This window comes from Curcuma longa, chromosome 1 (assembly GCF_044706935.1).
Source record: "Curcuma longa cultivar G26 ecotype Majalengka, Jawa Barat chromosome 1, ITB_CL_G26_1.1, whole genome shotgun sequence".
Classification (NCBI taxonomy): domain Eukaryota; kingdom Viridiplantae; phylum Streptophyta; class Magnoliopsida; order Zingiberales; family Zingiberaceae; genus Curcuma; species Curcuma longa.
Window position 1 is genome coordinate 16,924,416 of NC_133861.1, and position 20,431 is coordinate 16,944,846.

General features: G+C 36.4%; 2 protein-coding genes across 3 annotated transcripts in view; one reads left to right on the forward strand and one right to left on the reverse strand.

The window, feature by feature from the left end:
- The window catches only part of LOC141829890 (inositol hexakisphosphate and diphosphoinositol-pentakisphosphate kinase VIP2-like), a 38,465-nt gene extending 24,568 nt beyond the window's left edge, over positions 1-13,897 (reverse strand). For both annotated transcript variants that reach the window (XM_074717376.1, XM_074717371.1), the window contains exons 1-8: positions 13,608-13,897; positions 12,316-12,375; positions 10,375-10,421; positions 9,753-9,836; positions 7,041-7,104; positions 4,446-4,599; positions 3,729-3,799; positions 2,458-2,562 (exon numbers count right to left, since the gene is read on the reverse strand). In XM_074717376.1, coding sequence (XP_074573477.1) covers positions 2,458-2,562; positions 3,729-3,799; positions 4,446-4,599; positions 7,041-7,104; positions 9,753-9,836; positions 10,375-10,421; positions 12,316-12,375; positions 13,608-13,652 — 630 coding nt within the window. In that variant the 5' untranslated portion in view covers positions 13,653-13,897. The remainder of the gene's footprint in view (positions 1-2,457; positions 2,563-3,728; positions 3,800-4,445; positions 4,600-7,040; positions 7,105-9,752; positions 9,837-10,374; positions 10,422-12,315; positions 12,376-13,607) is intronic.
- Positions 13,898-16,348: 2,451 nt separating this feature from the next.
- On the forward strand, positions 16,349-20,110 carry LOC141835860 (LRR receptor-like serine/threonine-protein kinase FEI 2). Its single transcript, XM_074723251.1, has 13 exons — positions 16,349-16,439; positions 16,515-16,653; positions 16,763-16,834; positions 17,243-17,314; positions 17,424-17,495; positions 17,582-17,653; positions 17,736-17,807; positions 17,987-18,102; positions 18,253-18,438; positions 18,518-18,850; positions 19,108-19,362; positions 19,650-19,783; positions 19,871-20,110. Exons 1-13 carry the CDS (start codon positions 16,349-16,351, stop codon positions 20,093-20,095), a joined length of 1,839 nt encoding a protein of 612 aa, XP_074579352.1. The 3' UTR covers positions 20,096-20,110.
- The last annotated feature ends 321 nt before the right edge of the window (positions 20,111-20,431 follow it).

Here is a 20,431-nt window from a genome sequence, read left to right on the forward strand (position 1 = left end):
CCTCTTCCTTCTCTCTCTCTGTTCGCCACGCGTTTTCCTCGCGTGTGTTCATGTTTAGGTTTGGGTTTTCCTCCCTCAGGTTTAGGGTTATCTGCCCAAACCAATCCTCTTCTTTCTCTCTCTCTGTTCGCCATGCGTTTTCCTCGCGTGTGCTCGTGTTTAGGTTTGAGTTTTCCTCCCTCCTTAGGTCTAGGGTTATCCGCTCAAACCAATCCTCTTCCTTCTCTCTCTCTGTTCACCACGCGCTTTCCTCGCGTGCGTTTCTATTTGTCGTCTTTCCTCGTCGCGCGTTTTCCTCGTCGCGACGCAGTAATCTCAGCGGCTTCCTTCTCTCTCTATTCGCCACGCGTTTTCCTCGCGTGTGTTTCTGTTCGTCGTCTTTTCTGGTCGCGCGTTTTCCTCGTCGCGATGCATCAATCACAAGCGGCTTCCTTCTTTCTCTGTTCGCCACACGTTTTCCTTGCGTGTGTTTCTGTTCGCCGTCTTTCCTCGTCACATGTTTTCCTCATCGCGACATAGCAATCGCAGCGGCTTCCTCGTCATGCGTCTTCCTCGACGCAACGAGCAGCACGTCTCCTCCGCCGCCTTCCTCGTCGCACGTTTTCCTCGTCGCGACGCAGCAATCACAGCGGCTTCCTCGTCGCGTGTCTTCCTCGACGCAACGAGCAACACGTCTTCCTCGCGACACCACTCTTCCCGTGGTCACGTGCTCCTGTTTCTTCCTCGCGACGCCACTCTTCCCGTGGTCGCGCACTTCTGAGCAGCATGTCTTCATCACGCGGCTAGGGTCTCGACGTTAGGATCGCGCCGTCTTCTTCTGCTCGTCCGCGTCTCCTCTCTTCTCAACAGAAGCAGCAACATCAGCCACTTCTCTTCTCCGCTGCCCTCTTCTAGTAACGGCAGCAAGCTAGCAAGTTCTAGCTCTCCGAATGTCAAGCTCATGTCAAATCAGGAGGAGCATCTTTCAGATCCTGAACGATACAGACGATTAGTAGAGAGACTAAGCTACCTTCTGTTACTCGTCCGGATATCTCATTTACAGTAAGTGTAGTAAGTCAACTCTCTATGCAAGGAACATTGGGATACTTAACTAAACAATTTATACTAATGCAGTAAGATCACTAGGTCCATAACAAATTCAGTAGAAGCAGAAATTGCAGCATCCAACTTAGAGCCTTATCATTTGGTTAGTTGGAGAGATATGTGGTGCTGATTACAAGTTTAAATGGCATGCAGCTAACTACAGAATTTCTCTTATGCCAAAGAACTAACTATAAAGCTAAGTCATTCCAAACTTAATCATTGGTTATAGAAGTGTCAAGCCGAGCCGTCTGACACAAGCAGCATTTATCGTGTTACCTACCGACCGACATGTTAAAGATTTGTGAACCAAAACGACAGGTGAAGATTGTACAAGCAAGGTCGTGTGAGTGTCTTATGCACATGTTTCGAGTCTTCAGACTTCCACAAAACTTCACATCACTCGCACCAACAAGTTCTGCCCACTCCTACAATCATTGAATGCCACCTAACCAGCATTGGCCTCGCGCAAGTCATATGACCCCCACTATGCTCATGCGAGCCACCTGACTGCTCCTTTCTCTCATGCAAAAATGCTACACCCCCTTCCTTCGCACCTAAGACACAGAATTGTATGCATGCATGGAGCATTGCCCAAACCCTCCAACACACATCAGCATCACCATCCAATCCTTGGACACACTCCAATGCCACCACCCAACCATACTCGTGCATGCGGTTCCACCCATTGTCCACTACACTCATGTCTAGAACATGCCATCACCACAAGGTAATCAACTTCCTTCTCCCCTCCTTCCATGTTCTCCTCCCATTCCCCCTTCTCCTCTCTTCTCCTCAATGTCTCTAGCATCGCATCTTGGCACACTCTGGTACAACATGAAAATGTCTGATTCCATTCAAGGATCAAAACCCCAATACAAACAAGATTTTAAACATGATCATGGTTAACTTTTTTGGTTGTTTGTGCGAGTGTCGGACTGCTGGATTTAACTAATGGTATTTTAAAGTAAATATTAGAAGAGGTAAGAGTTGGTTAAAAATATTTTCACAAGCCAAACTTAAAAAAGGAAGTGCAGAATTTATTAGTGTATATTGTTGGCCGATCACAAGAAATTATAGCATTAGAAATGGTCACTGAATATCATTTAGCTACAGTTGAAACTTGAACAAAGTGAAGGCTCCAACAGAGAGCTGCATTTTGAATAAACATGTATATAGATGCGGAGTCGTTATAAACCAAATTTGATTCATTCTGTATATGGCTGCACATTACAGCATTGATCAATCTAAGGATGCATGCTCAAATATTTTACTTGTTTTTTGTATGAAATAATATGATTAGTGAATAACTGTTGAAGACTAATTACCAACATTAAAGAAGTATTAACAAGAAAAATAATTGTGATTAAGGACAACCTTTACATCTGTTCCACCAGTAGGCATGAATTCCTCGTAAATGTAAGAGCCTTCTCGTCTTACTCTCCTAACCTCTGGATGAAATTCACTAGAACGGTTTCCAACCTATAAAAACACCAATTAAAGAATTGTAATTTTTTTGAAGTACCATGTTTTATATGATAATCATTATGGGTGAATCTGTGAAAATAATGGAGTGTGCTGATTTGGCTAAAAGCCAATTGAAAGACCATATTCATTTTTCAGATTTTTATTGGAGAAACCACTTACCAGCTTCTAGGGAATAACAGTTTTGAATTTTCAAATTCTCTGACAGAAATGTAATTGATTTATAAGTTATTGTACGAAGTGTAGCTGTGTTTGTCTATAAAACTCAGTGCTGAGAACAATTATATTAAAACATAACGAGGAAAGAGAAAAAAAAATACAGCTTGATGGTAATGCGTATATACTGACATTAAAAGCATATCAGAATCAGTCTGAAAGAGTTCAAAGCAAATCCTAAATGAACTCCTATGTATCTATCATGAGAATACAACTTGTGAAGTCTCCCTATTTAAAATAGACACTTTGGAACAGCTTTCTGTTGTGTCTAACAAATGCATGTGTCCTAATCCACCAGAGTTGTTGATATTGAAAACTGAACAAATCTCTCTCTATATATATAGCTTAAACAAATAGTCACTAGTACATAACACCAACAGGCCAGGAAACAATTGTTCCACACAACTGTCAGTGCCCACTTCTTTCAATTTTTTGCCTCTCTACTGAAGAATGGTATATGACTGGCATTGCATTCGTCAAAACATAAGGTTAGCCCTGTAGTGCAAATTGGAGATTTAATTTTAAAAAAATATTATAAAAGTTAATTTTGGTAAATCTTTTTATTTAGGAGAATTAGTCAATTAAGGTAATTGTTTATTTCGTAATTATGTTGTTTAGGGAATGGGAGATGTATTTCAATCCTTTTAGTTATAAGATTATATCTTTCCTAAAGTTTTTAATTTATTTTTATTGGAATCTTTAAAAGGAACTGAATACCCCAATATTACTCAACTTTCAGTTCAATAATATTTCTTTTCTATGAACTTTGATTCTATGTGAGATCGATTTTAGTCTATTACTTACCTCCACATTGAGATTTCTATTCAGTTAATACGAGAGGCACATGCTTACACTGGGAAAGAAATATGAGAGGCACATGCTTACACTGGGAAAATTATACCTTAATGAATGAAATGCTAGAAAAAGGAGCAAATTATAAGGCAAACCTTTCGAAATAATTCTTTCATTCCACCACCAGCTGAGCTAGGATAGTATATCATTATACTGTGATCATCTCCTTTTCAATCAACATTTAATAATTCAGTAATTCTTCCAGAAAAAAAAATCAAAATCATTTAAAAGGTTTGACAAGAATGTAAAATAAATTCAACATTATACACCAATGGAGAAAAGGAGAAATATTGCCTATTTGTCAAATGCTATCAAAAAACATCTTAGTTTTCAGTGGTTTACTGAAGAATACACGCACTCATGTTTGAAACAAGAAAATTGTTTTTATTCCAGGAGATTATACACTATAAGATAAGAAAATAGTGATGGTACTGAAAAAATCCAATGAAAATCAACCAAATTGATTTCTAACTCACAATTTAAAATTTTTAACGTGGTTACAATAAATAGACCTCCTAGGTTTTACATTAGAATAACAAACCATAGATACAGATCTTTCTACAACTGTAGTGTTGAACAAACAACAATGGTATACATCTTTGAAATTATGTTAATGAAAATAAATGACAGACAGTACAAACCAAATAAAGGAAAGAGGCATATTGGTAGCATTGTTCTAATAATCAACATAACATGAGTCTGTATTTGTACAGCTAAATTTTCCACACTACCTAAATTCTTTGTGTTATTGATCAAAGCAATTTGACCACAATGTTAGATCTTTTTCAGAAGATAACAGAATGCATCCTCACCATCTACAGGTTTCTCAACAAAAGGCTTCCAGAAGCGTTTCCCATGAACTTCAACATAATCTTCTTCCTCAAGAAAGTACTCTAGCTCTTGATAAGGATATTCTCTATTCACAAGAGCATAATTTGGAACTGGGACACCAAACACTTCAAGTTGCTTGAACAAGAAAAGTGTAAGAAATTAAGAAAGTGCTTCAATTATGAAATGTTTATCTGACAAAATGTCTGAAAACAACTTAATGTTTTGAGGCAGGATGTTTGTGCAGAAGAAAACATAAATACTCATGCAAAAAAAAAAAAACAACATTTCCCATCAATTATTGTTTAATAGGCAGAATAATTTGAATCAGATTGAAGAATACAGTAGCATTGATACTCAAAGGTTCAAGACCCAGTCTATATACATTGCCACTAAATTTGTTAAAAACACCCTCACTTGAATATCCTTAACATGCACCTATCCTAATCATATACCGAATAAATTAAATGATTAGAAGAACATTTAGAAATAATCATATTGCATACAAAGAATCAACATAGTAAGAAAAAGTGGGGAACATATATAAGATGAGGGCATGAAAGGTGATGGAAAAAAAAGAAGCTTTGAAAGGTGAGAATGAGAAGACTGATGATGGAGTTGAAAGATCAACACAATGAATTAGAAGAAGAATAACAAGGATGAGGAGAAAGGTTAGAATAGGAAGAAGAAAGATGATGACTTGGCTTTTTACACTTGCTCTTCTACCTAGGAATCAATTCTTCATGGTTCTACCTACAAATGGTAGATGTTTCATAGCAATGAATTTTCCATACGATACTACAGCCTAGCTAAATTATACTATAACTTATTTCTAGGGGCTTGAAAATTTTTTTGAACTATGGCAATTTTGCTAAAACAAGGTAATTAGAAATTAGTAAATGACCAACTCAAACAAGTTTGAGTTATTAATAAGATGAAATATATAACAGTTATCCACAATAACATCTGAAAATAGAGTATCAAATATGACAAAGAGATACTCAAGTGAAACACTTTCACATATCTCATTAGTTATGTTGAAACCTGGTAAATTTTTTATCAATCCATGTATAAATGGTCCCATCTTCAAAAAGGTTTTTTAGTCTCTCCCATGTAAGCTGCAATAAAAAAGCCATAGTCATGTATAAATAAAGCTTAGAGCTAGGTTTTTGATTATCCTCCCTCTTTAATCATTTCAGGAGAGGATGCAAGGAGAATGAAGACAAAGCTTAGAGTTTATAAGGAGAGACAAATGGTCTACAAGGTAGGAACCAAGGAGAAAGAATGACCTACAAGACCAAGTAAAAAAGGCTTCAAAAGTATAAACATTTTTTAGATACATTTGTAATGGATCAATCATCAATACAATTTCCCGAATACAATTTATATTGACATGGTATTGAAGCAGTGATATTCCTCCTTCCCTTTATAGGGTTGTGATGTCCTCCGTCTTTTTCTCAAAGTCTTCCTGTAGCCTCTCTATCACCACTGCTGACCCACAGTTAATCTAGATTGAGATTCCAGCACCACCATCCCAGCACCTATTCTTCCCCCACACCAACATTGTCTCTACCTCTAGTTTAGCTCCCTAGCAATGTCAATGAGTATCGAATATAGATCTGTGGGTATCAATCATAGAACTAAGAATGTATGTCCTTCATACTAGCAAGTAGCGAATTCTCTTCCCAGCACATACACCTGCTACTTTCAAATTTCCACTTACTCTCCCATAAGCAAGCAACAAGGTAGCAACCTGCGGAGCCTGCACCACTCTTTATCAAGCCAGAAAAAGACCAGTAATGCCCACTACCTACACTACTCATTGCTTTGTGCCAATGCCTTAGCAATCCTCATGTTAAGGTGCACACTTTCTGGATCTGGTGTTGCTTGGTGCCTAGTTTAATCAGATCAAACTTGTGTCTGATCTGATCCATCAGAACCGGACAAAGATCAGATCTGACTAGTACTGCTATAGTGATCAGATAAACCAGTGAGCCACTTGAGTTTGATCTAAATCAGTCCATAAGAGGTAAGTTGATTCAGCTTTTTTCAAATTATTTCAATGAATTCTTATTCAGACATTTGAGATTATTTATGAAACTGGATGGCAAAAATTACTGTCTGTTTAGGCATTATATTTTAAAAATTCTTAGAATGGCAAGAACTTTGGAGTTATATGGAAGACGAAACCACAAGATCATCTGAAAGAAACCAAATAGGTCAACAATAATGTGCAAATCTACACATGCATTATATATAATTTATAAATCAATTTGATTGCTTTTACATGCAAGGTTTAACAATAAATTAAAATAGCAATATTTTAACTGTATCTCATAATTCTTGTTCTGAGTATGAAAATAAAGGACTTTGCAACAAATGTTTATGTGAATGCATTGCAACTATTAGAAAACAAGACATTTAGTATTTGAAAACTGAACATCAAGTAGCAGCGAAGTGAACTTGTCTATCCAAGACTGCTGAATATCAAGGAGCACCAACCTAATTTATTTAAATTGAAGTGAGTTAGAGGATAAAGATCAAGCAAATTCCAGGCAAGAGCTTAGTTGAATCAATACCTCATAAACCTTCCTTCTATCATGCAGGAGGTGCTGCGGCTGTAATTCATTCACTAAAAATGGCCTAATAGCAGGAAAAAGTTATTATTGATCTGAATCGAGAGAACCTGTTAAGGTTAAGATCTAGTAAATGAAATAAGATGATTGGAAAAGTAGTTTGAAATGAAGCTGTGACTATCATTAGGGGTCCAGGTGTAATTACAAGTGATATAGTAACAGTGCAATCAGGAATTTGGAGAATAGATAGTATCCAGCCTAGGAAAAAAATTGAAGTGAGAATTTCCAGCACGGTAAAGGACATTATGATTTCCGCTTGTTTTGAGATCATCATATCACTACCAGAATCCATCATGCAAGTATCTTCTCCCTGATGCTAATTAATGCAACTCTAAATGACTCAAACACAACATTAATTTATTGTGATTCTTCTTTCACGTTGAGTACGTTAAAAGCTCTATTAGATTTTAAACCTTAACACACCTAAAGATGATTAAAAGATGAATGGTTCCTTTACTCCAAACAGGTATGGGCATAGGTACAACTATTCTCTCAGGAAAGGAAAACCAGAATCTACTAATAATATTCTCCTAAACTACTCGATGAAATTAGTTGCATCTACAGTTCTACACTTCTTTGGAAGACATTTTGTTCCAGTCAGGGTTACTTCATCGTTATGTCTCATATTGATATATGGATCTTGTCAGGTATAAACTCAGGGCTACTTCATCATTGTGTCTCATATTGATATATGAATCTTGTCAGCCATAACATTAGCTCAACTAAACCATTCCAGACTTATTTCAACAACTTCATTCGATGTTACAGTAGATTGTTTATTTTTGTATCTATGTTCTCCAATTTATTTCATTAAGCATATAAATATATTGATTGATCTATTGATTCAAAGTTATAATTGATCATGTAAATCAAAATTTCCAGTAATTGAAAGAATTCAACTTTCAAATGGGCAGCAATTTGCAAGCAATGAGTCACTAATCAACATAGGTTTCTAACCCCTTTCCTTTCCAGTGGATAATCTCCTTATAAAATGGCAGTTATAGACTAATAGGTAATTGTCTTATCCAGGTGAAGTGAGTCCTTGGTGCTGATGTGATCAGATCAGGTGGTCAATCAAATTGACAAGTGGGATTATACAAGGTTTTGTGGGTTGTAGTCAAAGTGGTGTTACATGTGGGAAGAGATCAAGAGCAAAGTGTTGTGTGATTGGTTGTTTCGGGTTGCATCTCTAAGAAGAGTAATGGGCAGACAAAAAGATTGTTGATCTTCTGGACAAACCTCAGACAGTGTGGTAGTATTGCCTCAACGATGCAGTTGTGTTGAGTGATTGAGCAATGTTAAGGATGGCCAAAGAAGAAGAAGGCGATTGAATGGAACCACGAGAAGTATGATAGTACAGCCTTATGGACTCCATGTATGGGATGAATGAGTAATGTTGTGGATGAGCAGAAATTGAGGTGGGTGATCAGATGGATACTAGAGCAGCCTTGTTATTGTAGTGTATTTTGGGGCAGAGATGAGGAGTCATGTGACTCGTTGCAATGGCACTGTGTGGATGAGTTGAGGATCATGCAATTTTTTGGTGGAGGTGTATGATTTAGGCTTGTGGAGTGTGTGATTATGCAAATTGGTGTAAACTAGGTCCATACACATTGATTATCATCTATCATATATTTTAGTTAGTATTTATTTTGTATGTTTGGAGAAGTATACATATGTGATAGATTGTTGCAATGAAGAAATATACAGATACTATGGATGATTGTTGAAGATTCTTGTAGTTCCTTTGTTTACATTCAATCTCAAATTTATGATATATCAATAGTATACCTCTGTTATTGAGCCTTAATTTATATCTATGTTAACGTTGTCATTGTATACCTACTTTGCATATCTGTGCTCATTTATTTGCTTATCTCAGGTTTAAGGAATGGGTTGAATTGACCATGATAGAGGTACGCTATGCTAAATTATGTGTTATTATGGCATAAATTAGGATCACACACATCAGATGTCTATAATTTGGTGTGTTGAGCACAAGCAAGATGTGTGAACGGATTGTATTAAAATAGTCTACAAATAGCCTACAACCAAATGCAGATAATGCATGTAATAAATTATTCCCTCTATCCAAGTGAAAAAACAAAAGAGAATGGTGGATTTAAAGAAAACACAAACTATCATAGGTTTCGTAATACCAGAATTGCTACATCCTTTTACGAAATGATGACTAGTTTGGATGTACACCTATTAGAATAAGTTGCATGTAGAAAATTAAGAAGGTAGTTTTCAAAGCATAATCTTTTAAATTTCAAGTTTTACAAGAACAAATGTTACTTTGAATCTCAAATTAATGTGTCAAGTTGCCTAAGAATGAGAAATTCCATATGCTAATTTTTACGAGCTTTACTGATTACTAAAGCTGTCATCCCAAGTACATATTGTTTATTTAATTGATAGAAAAATATAAAACTTGCACATGATAAATTGATACGTGAAAAGAATATTCCACTTAATCAAATGACTAAAAACATGCCTATGAACAAAATTTAGGAGAATGAATTTAAAACAGAAATAAAACAACAGACAAGATGAGCATTTCCAAATGTCAGGACTGTAAATACAACAAAATATAGTGGATGTTAGTTTTATTAGAAAAACAACTCATTTGCAAACTAAAGGAAAGGAACTTACTTCCGGAGAGCTGCATACATCTCAGCTTTTTGAAGTGGGTAACCAGAGGAGTAGAAGGCAATCAAGCAGTCACAAATTGGCCAGCTGAAATGTTCAGCATATTTAGAGAATGATGGTTAAAGAAAATTGTTTTTTTTTGGCCGAAAGACATGTTTTAGGTTAACCAAGAAGTATCCTTAAAAAAAGATATATAATTTTTCATGCAAAGGTCGCACAGAACAAGGAAACCAGTGCAAATTGAAAAAGATCTACAAAAACTAAATACTAAGTTAAAATCTTCTTTTGGGGAACCGCACCATGGTCCATGAGTATCAAACTTCACTAAATAAAACAGTGGGTTTTGACCTACTGCTCTGTAGCATATCCTACATTCATGACTAGTTGAGAATAGAGCAAGGCACATCATACCAGCTAGTGACTAGTACCTATCCTACAAATATTTATTATTTTTTACACAAAATGCATTAATTCAATTATATTTAATGATGTGGAAGACCTGAAAAGGTACATCATAGTAATGTGTTTATAGTGCATTACTAGAGTGTAATGACAGAATCACAATAAGTCAATAATGAAAATTCTAAAGGAAAAAAATAAAGCAAACTGTGATCATGTGACTCACCTCTCTATTGGATCCTCAATAATAACCTTGTCCCCAAAAATTATAATCTTCATCCACAAAAAAAGATATTAGATTGAATTGGTCATCAAGCAATACAGAGACATGTAGCAATTCACTTTAAGCAAAATAAAGATAATAATAATAATAACAAAAAAATATTTCATGATTGAGCAGAACAAGAACAATTCACCAAGTTCATAAAGGAAAAGGAGAGGGGAATTTATTGCCAATTTGCTATATATAAAAAAAAACTGACTAATGGCTAAGGTCAATCAAATAAATACACTTTTAGCCAAGGAAATATTGTGGCCAATGAAATGCAGTTTACCTGACAAAAAGAGATAAATATGTGATGACCCTAAACCCTAGATTTTTAGGACTAACATGGAATAAGCCTTGCATAGAGTTTAATGGAAAGTTAACTTCTTTGTTGTTGACCCTAAACCCTAGATATTTAGGACTAACATAGCTGGAAGACGATGATGTGATGAAGAGAAACAGAAATTGCTCCTGTCAGCTAGTTTAAGAATTGATCAATTGACGTAGCATTAAGCCTTGTGTTGAATTCCATTATGCCTCGTGTAGAGTTCAATGGGAGGATAAGATCTTTTGTGCTGACCCTAAATAGTTAGGACTAACATGGCTGGATGATGATAATATGAATGAAGAGAGCCAGAAACATAACTATTTCATACATAAGAACAGAAGCAAACACCACCTATCAGCTAGTGTAAGAATTGAGTTGATTGACCTAACATGGTATAAGTCTCATGTAGAGTCCAATGGAAGGAATCTTTGTTGTTGAACCCAAATAGCTGAGGCTAACATGGCTTGTTGATGATGAGATGAATGAAGAGAAACAAAAACATGACTATGCCATACATAACAACAAGGGCTAACAAACATAGGCGAGCTAGGGTGGTGCCTCCACCCACCCACCCCAAATTTTGATAAAATTTATCAATATATTATAACAAATTACTAACTATCCTTTATCATTTACATCTCTTAATTAATACTGGGAGAAGTAGTATTAGTTTGCCTTCTTGACTAAAACATTTTATATTTGCCACTGCATAAGAAGGTTAGGTGTCCCCTTGAGAAAAAAAAAAAATCTTCAAAATCTTTGCAAGATATCTTCATTCACATTATATGGTCTGTCTGATCACATATATTTCACTTTTCTTCTACATTATCACCCACCTCCCAATCAAATAAATTATCAGTATCAGAGAACGCAATCAATGATTAACCTTGAAATGGCCTAAACAAAAGATAAAACATGATTATAGAAACATAATACGTCTAATAAAATTAATCAAAGTGAACCAACAAGACAATAAAAAAGAAACAAGAATATGATTAAATTCGTTCTGTAAGTTTTGTTTATACTTAATAGTTATCCAATGCAAGTTACTAGTTCATGAGCTGAGATTGAATGGCAACTTGAGAAAGAAAACATGTATTACAAGAGAATTCTACTGTTTGACATATCTGCAGTTCCATATATACATCATTCACTAATAATAAAAACATTCTGAACGTTACTGATTTCCTATAAACTTGAAATAGATGCATCACCGAATTCAATGTGTCAATAACAAATGACCAAGATGAATGCAATCACCTAGTATATATGCAAAATGTTTTACAAGAAAAACAATACATAAAACAACATCAAGCATTTTCTAGTCTCGTGTAATTTGTACAAATACTCTCTCAAATGCATTTGTATTTGGTCAAAAGGACGCTTATCAACATAGTTGGAGATGAGATATGCAAACAGAGTATAATTGATGAAATTTATAATCAAGTATAAGCTGGGTGAAAAAGCTTGACCATGAAACTAGTGCATTCTGCCACATGCTTCAAGATTTTTGTTTCCAGAGGAAGATGAAAACCTTAAAGGTCAAACAACCAATCAAGAAACAAAGAACGCACCTCAAATTCTCCAAAAGCCTGCAACCTCTCCAAGATTTGGACCATAGGTGCAGATGAGACCTATAATGCAACAATTCATAATGTAAGAATAATAGCCAACATTCTTTTCTAATGAAGGAAAAATTATCGATAGAAATTTGTTCTAAATGTCCACAAGAATAAGTAATGAGAGAAAAAACAACCAAAAGCTACAAATTCACCACAAAAATTTTGTGATGGATTGAGGAATGAGTGAGAGAGCAGTGAAAGTACCGTTATAAAATAAAAAATGAGTGGATGAAACAGGAACGAGCTTGAGAATATGAAAGTTGTGTGCTCCTTGGGCTAAAATAAAAATTGTATAAAACTGAGGTATGGTTCATCATGAATCAAAGTGTATGGCAGTTAGGGAATAATGTACAAAAGAGGTGAGAACACTAAGATGAATCTATGGAGTTACTAGGAAAGATGCAATTAGTTGTAGCACCAAGAAAAGAGAAATTTGATTGAGATGATAAATGTGTTCAGAGACGATCAATGGATTTTATAATTACATAATTTGGATTAATTTAGAGTTAATTGTATAAAGAGTAAATCCCTAATAGTAATATAGCGTTAATTATAGTGGAATGGAGTGATACAATTGTGTAGCTGAATTCAAATAGTTGAGATTTGCAGGTCTTCATGATCATCATCGGGGACATCAATTTAACGAGAGATATAAGCATTACCACCACTTATTAAGAAAAGAAACGAGTATCTGTACACTTCATCAGGGCAAAATGAGAAAAAAGCAAACGAAATCATCCTACCGCTCTTTGTTCACTCAGCACTCTTGTCCCAAAGAGACATCCAAATGAAACTCAAGAAACCAAAGGAAAGCGATAAAACAGAATATAGAACAAAGAGCAAAAAAAACATGTAACGTCATTTCTCGTCGGAAGATTTCACGCCACAAGAAAAAGGGAAAATATGCTTCTAAAAGAAACAGGTGTTTATACACTTCACAAGGGCAAAATGAGAAAAAAAGCAAACGAAATCAGCGCTCACTCTTGCCCCAAAGAGACATCCAAATGTCGACAATACACAACAGAAGAACTTGATTAAAGGGTAACTCCAAGAAATCAAAGGAAAGAAACAAACATCAAGAGCGAACGAGAGAACAACTCAAGAAACCGAAGGAAAGAGATAAAGCAGAATATAGAAACAAAGAGCAAAGAATCGTGTCACGTCATTTCTCGTCAGAAGATTTCACGCCCCAAGAAAAAGTTTCCAAAACGCAAGATGAACAATCAAACCTGACGGCGTCTCACCTTCTTTTCCATCACGCAGACGCCAATCTTGATCTTGTTTGTCATCTCTGCTCCACCCCGCCGTTCTCCACCACCACCTATCAATCTTGGGGTCGCGGTATTGTGCCGAATGTTCCAAAAAAAACGATCGTATCCACCTATCTTTGCACCAAAAGAATCGAGATTGACGATTCGACGCGATACCTAGACTTTTAGTAGGATTCGAATCTGCGAAGTTACGGTTCCGCCATACTTGCCATCGCCGCCACCAATCGCAACTGAACACAGAAAGCTCGAGGGAATGGATGAGAGAAAAGAGTGATTAATCAGAGAAAACGTTGCTTAAAAAGGGAGCAATAAGTTGGCAAATGGAGACGGACCACTAAATAAGGCTGGCTGACTAATTTAACCTAAAATTTTTAATAATTAATCCGGAATTTTATATGAAGAGTCCTCGAAGGCGCTTGCTAATTGCGGAGGCGGCATTTAAGAACGTAATTGTCCGAAGTAGCGTTGTTGATCAAGTTTTATTTCTTCTTTCACGCTACCCCTTAGTTTACCTAGCTTGTTATTGGTTACACGTTGGAGCTGCCTCTGTCGAACATTCTCGCGAATCGCAGTCGTGAACGCGTGGGTGGAGCACTTTAGAAGAGAAATTATGAATCATACAACGGTATGATAGTGTGCTCTCTTCCCAGTGTCGCTCGTAAGACAGGGACCAGGAAACCGATCTTGGTTGATCTGGGTCTCCAAATTCGAATCAGATTTCCAATTTAGCTATATGCCCGAAAGTACTACTATATTTATTTTTAAACAATAATCTTTTTCAACTAAAGTATACGTTTTTTAAAATATATATAATTGGATTTAAAAAAGAATTTAAATACCATCTGATATTCAAGATTTTAATTTAATTTAAATTTCTTCCTGCCGCCTGTCTCGACTAACGCATGCGGACTCCGTGAATGGGCCATGGAATATCTGGTGGTGGTCATTGGTCCGTCTAAAGCAGCCAGCACCAAGCCAGTTCGATTCCTGACATTGACCCAGTCGACCCAGTTTTGCACCCAGTTGGAAGAAAGATGTCCACATGATTGACGCCTCACTTCTCGTTTCGGTTTCAAGCTCGGGCCCATGGGCAATCCAACGAGTCGTTCATTCCGTCTTATTCTCCGACAATTCACGTGCGAAGGTGTAATATACGCGCAAAGGTGTAATATACGCGCACCATTACGTGCAAGTGCAATTTCGACGAGATCGAGACAATATCCTTTTCCATTGTGACCAACTATAATTTCTTGATTTACTCCTCACATATGATCATAGGACCGACTTTGTGGAGCCGCTGGAGTGATGGATTTCACATTTTTACAAAAGTCAGATGGGAAAGATTCATCGTGATCAACTATAACTTCTTAATTTATTTTCTCACAGATAGTCGTAGGACTGATCGTGTGAAATTGTTAGAGCGACGGATTCCACTACTAAAGTTTGATGGGAAGGAGCTCCAAGAGAGACAGACTTGTTGAAGAAGAAAAGGAGCTCCGAGAAATAATTGAATTGATTACTATAAAATAAATTTATTGAAATGGACAAGAATCAAATTTCAACGAAGCTACAATAATGCCAACCATATGAGATCGATCATGTAAGACCGTTAAAATGATAAATTCTATCTTTTGTTAAAGTTTAGATGGAAAGGAAATGTTGTGACAATCTAGATTGCAAATGAATCTGTTTTCAAAGTCGTTCTAAAAATATTTAATTTATATTTTAAATTATCAAATTCGAATAGAACTAATATATTAGATAATTTTTTTAATCACTTATAATATTTTATTCTATTATTCACAAGTTATTCATGAGTCAAATTTGAATCAAACTCTAATTATTTTTAAATAATTTTAATTTAAATATACTTATTCAAATAATTTAAAATTAAATCATTTTGTACTATAATTCAATTCTACCATATTTGAATTATACTGGGGCTTGAATTTTATTTGGAATCAAAATTATTTATATTTTTGAACTTCTTCTGAAAAAGATGGAATCCGCTATCTCAGCGGTCCCACACAGTCGACTCCATGACCATCTGTGAGGAGGTAAATCGAAAAACTATAGTTGATCACGACAGAGAAGGATATTACTCAGCTTCATCAAAATTCGAACTCTTACCCTCTTTTACTATATTTTTGAACTTCAATCAAACTTCAAACCCAATTCATATATATATATTAAACTCAAACTCAAATTAATATAAATATTTTCATATTATTATTATTATGTTGATTTACACCCCTAAGCAATCTCATATGGTTTTCTAAGGCAAAATTTCAACTTGGTCCTTAACTTTAGAATTATCAATTGACATCAATCAATTCTTTAATTTCTCATGTAATATCTTAGTCTTACTAATAACTTACAAATATTTTCTAAGTACAATGAAAAATAATAACAAGATAAAGAGGTAAAAATTAGATAAATTAAGCACAGCAACAGCTAAAGGAGAAAAAAAATTAAAATTTCTAAAATTCAAATGTTGAGAGTCAAACTTTCGATTTAAATTAATTGCCCTCCAATATTCAATATTGCGTACCGACACTCCTCAATTTGAGTTTGAATTGAGATCCGACGTCTACGTCGCTGCACGGTTCCCGACACGGACCCGCAGTGTCATCCCTAATTTATGCTCTCTGAGTCTCCGTTCCTCCTTTGCTATTCACCTCAGCTTCCCCCTAGTCCAAGCGAGGAAGTAGTAAATGGTGAGGAAGCAACTCGCCGTCAACATCGCCATTTCATGGTGGACTCTCGCCTCACTTCTGGCCTTCACCCGCGCCTTAACTCCTGATGGTAAAATTCTCTACTTTATACGGTTTGATCGAGTGGGAAAGCTAGTGGAGTGAGTGGATTTGGTTTGGTTCGCAGGTGAGGCTCTGCTGGAGCTCAAGATGGGCTTCAACGATTCCAAGCAACTGCTGTGGAGCTGGCGGCGTACCGATGCCCACCCATGCTCATCCTGGCTCGGCGTATCCTGCCACCTCTCCGACCTCACTGTCCGGTCAATGTATCTGTTCTGTCCTATATACGAATCTTTTGCTAGCAATTTCGATTCTCTATCTTTTCTCTTTGTGTACGTCTAACTTGACCAAATCCTACTTGATGCTCCATGGCAGTGACATACCTTATATGCAACTCGGCGGCATCATCTCCACGAGTATTGGCCGGCTCCAAAGGCTTCAGAGATTGTAAGGACATTTTTCTTTTCAGTCCTTTTTTCCTATAGAAAATCTTTGAATGTCTGCAAGCCATTACGTGGCGATTCTGACCAAAAAATAAAAGACATGTAAATATGTAGCGGTATACGAAACACCGAACAAGGGGACTTTGATCCACCATTTGGTAGATGACCATACAAAACCTTAGAATTTATTTTTGTTTCTCTTCAATAAACTCTTTCTTAAAATGATATCTTCCTAACTAGTGTTTGATCTCAATTTGAGATAGTATTGAAGTAAGAGAAGAGTGTTCTTTCAATGCCCAGAACTCATCGTAGTCATGAAAATGATGAGATAGTTATTTCAGATGACTTTTTCTAATCTCGAGTAGCTGTAAGCTAATGAATTCTTACAAGGATGGAATGTGTATTGTGGCAGGGCTTTACACCGGAACAGCTTGCATGGTCCTATTCCAATTGAGATAAAAAACTGCACTGAGCTAAGAGCATTGTATACCTTTTTCTTCTCAGTCATATATTTATTTATTTATTTATTTTAGTTATTAGCAATGCAAATTTACTGGATCTTGTTGCATGAAATTTTCACACTTTCTTTGAAGATATCTGAGAGATAACTACCTTCAAGGAAACATTCCACCTGAGATTGGAGAACTTGTGTACCTTACCATCCTGTACTTTCTCCAATCCCTGGTTCTCTTTTGCTCTATTGTTATTTGTTCATTCAGTTTCCTTGAGCTTGATATTAAAAAAAATGTAGGGACTTGTCTAACAATTTACTCAGGGGCACAATTCCAGCAACTATTGGCCGGCTGAGCCAACTACGAGTTCTGTGAGTCTTCATGTAATTATTGGTGGCTCAGCGGTTTCCCATTTCAGAGTTAAATGTTTGACAGTGATTTCTTCAACTGTAGAAATTTATCAACAAATTTCTTGTCTGGTGAGGTTCCAACTGTTGGAGTCCTTGGAACTTTTCAAAGCACTTCGTGAGTAATTCTTGTATTCTCTCTGATGCTTCATTGACTTGCATCATTACTTGTGTACATGGGATCCAATTGTTTACTAGGGCAACCGAGGTTTTGTTACATTTCACTAAGTGCCCACTACTCTTCCGATGTTTTAGTTCAAGTATCTATATGATAATTTAGAAGGGAAGCTAATGCAGGTTTGTTGGGAATTTGGAACTATGTGGTTTGCCAATTCATAAAGTTTGTCATGGTACTGGTGGTACATTGGGCTTTCCTGCAGTACTACCACATTCCGACGTGTATGCTTCTCCTGGTATGTTTGAAGAAAGCATAACTTTTCTTCTTGCTGGGAGCTACTGAACTTGCTCCATCCATTTGATTTTTCTTTTTGCAAAGGAGCTTGCCTATTTTTGGTTCATAATGCCCTTGGTGCATCTTTAACTAAGCCTTAAAAATTTTTCAGGATTAGCATCATTTTCATCCAAAAGATCATCACATTTTTTGAATGGTATCATCATTGGCGCTGTCACTACCATGGCCCTTGCTTTAGTTACAATTCTTGCATTCTTATGGATCTGCTTACTGTCAAGAAAGGAAAGACTTGTTGGAAACTATGTAAAAGTAAAGAAACAACTTGTGCAAGATGGTGGTAAGTTCAGTTGTTTAAATCCCTACTAATTGGACTCAATCCTGCTGTAACCTATTTGACTCAATATGTTTCTTCTCAGGAAGCAAGCTTGTTATTTTTCATGGAAATCTCCCATATTCATCTCAAGAAATTATAAAAAAGCTGGAGTTGCTTGATGAAGATGATATGATTGGTTCTGGAGGATTTGGTACAGTCTACAAGATGGTGATTGATGATAACTGTGTTTTTGCTGTTAAAAAGATTGATAGGAACCGTGAGATATCAGATCAGATTTTTGAGAGGGAGCTTGAGATTTTGGGTAGTATCAAGCACATCAACCTTGTGAATCTTCGAGGCTATTGTAGACTCCGATCTACAAGGCTTCTCATTTATGATTATTTGGGTTTGGGGAGCCTAGATCATTACCTTCATGGTAATTTTCTCAAGCAAAAAGTATATTTTTTGTGGGGAAATTTTTCTTAATTTCTTTGTAAATGATGAGTTAGAAAGCATGTTAACTCTCTTTGTAGTATAACATAATATTTATCCATGTCTAACTATTCAGATCTCCCCTTACAAAAGATTTCTTCTTTGTTGTCTCTCTATTAGACATGGCATTGATTCCTATCATTTGAAGATATTGGCTATGCATTCTTTTCTTTTTAGTTCACTGAATGTTTCTTTTTCCAGAAGATAGTCAAGAAGAACACCCATTGAACTGGAATGCACGTATGAAGATTGCTCTTGGCGCTGCAAAAGGACTAGCATACTTGCACCATGATTGCACTCCCAGAATAGTTCACAAGGACTTCAAATCTAGCAACATTTTACTCGATAGGAGCTTGGAGCCCCATCTGTCAGATTTCGGTCTTTCTAAGTTGCTTGTAGATGGCGATGCACATGTCACCACAGTAGTAGCAGGCACTTTTGGCTACCTCGCACCAGGTTTTCTACTAACTTTGAAAATTACTGGTGCCCTCAACAGTATAATTTTTAAGACACTATAATGTTTCGAGAGGAAATACTCAATAGGCAGCCAACTCTGATGGATATAGAGAGATATTTTGATATCTAAACGAATTCATGAAAGAGTACATAAAAGTTTGAACCGTGTTAGATGATATGATCTGTAAGATTTAATTGATTCATCAAACTACAACTTTGGCTTCTACCAAATGTATTATGAATCACTCTCAGTTGTAATTAATAGTAGTCTTTTTCTTGTCTCTCAGAATACCTCCAAAGTGGAGTTGCAACAGATAAGTCAGATGCATATTCCTTCGGCGTCCTGTTGTTGGAGTTAGTGACTGGAAAAAGGCCTACAGATCCATCCTTTGTGAGACGAGGATTGGACATTGTTGGCTGGGTAAGAAAACACTCGTGCTTCTTGTTATTTATTTACCCGTAATCGACCTCCCTGCTTAACTTGTTTGACTTCTTATACATTTGACAGTTAAATACGCTGGCAGAAGCAAACTGTTTGGATGAAATTATCGACAGGAAGTGCGGTAGTGTAGATGTCGAAGCAGTAGAAGCAATCATTGACATTGCTGCAATGTGCACTGATGCAAACCCCGACAACCGCCCTTCAATGAGTAGGGTCTTACAGATGCTCGAGGAGGAGATCATGTCGCCCTGCTTGAACGACGAGCTCTATGAATCTCATTTGTACATCTAATTTGAATGCTTTCACGAGTGCATGAAAACTCCAGCTTTTGTACAAAAATGCTGCATGTAAATCAGGGCTCTCTGCTCATTGAGCCTTAGCTAAGAAATTTTGACGTTAGAGATTGCTTGTTTGGATGTGTGGATCGATGCTAACAATTTCTTAAGCGGGTTTATTGCCATTCAAAAGAAAACTCTGGAAGGGGATGTCTCCCATCAAAGAGATGCAGAACCTGTCATCTGAACCAACACTATCCACTACTTGCAATCTGCATTAAATAAATATACTTGCTCTCCATTGCATATGAATAGTGAGTATATAGCCAGATTCTGGAAAGTAAATTTTAGT

Bases quoted from the DNA above. Each gene is read 5' to 3' on its own strand.
- LOC141835860 (XM_074723251.1), top strand. From the start codon at position 16,349: ATGGTGAGGAAGCAACTCGCCGTCAACATCGCCATTTCATGGTGGACT. The intron at 16,440-16,514 runs GTAAAATTCTCT...TTTGGTTCGCAG, and splicing joins CCGCGCCTTAACTCCTGATG to GTGAGGCTCTGCTGGAGCTC. The intron at 16,835-17,242 runs GTAAGGACATTT...GTATTGTGGCAG, and splicing joins CTCCAAAGGCTTCAGAGATT to GGCTTTACACCGGAACAGCT.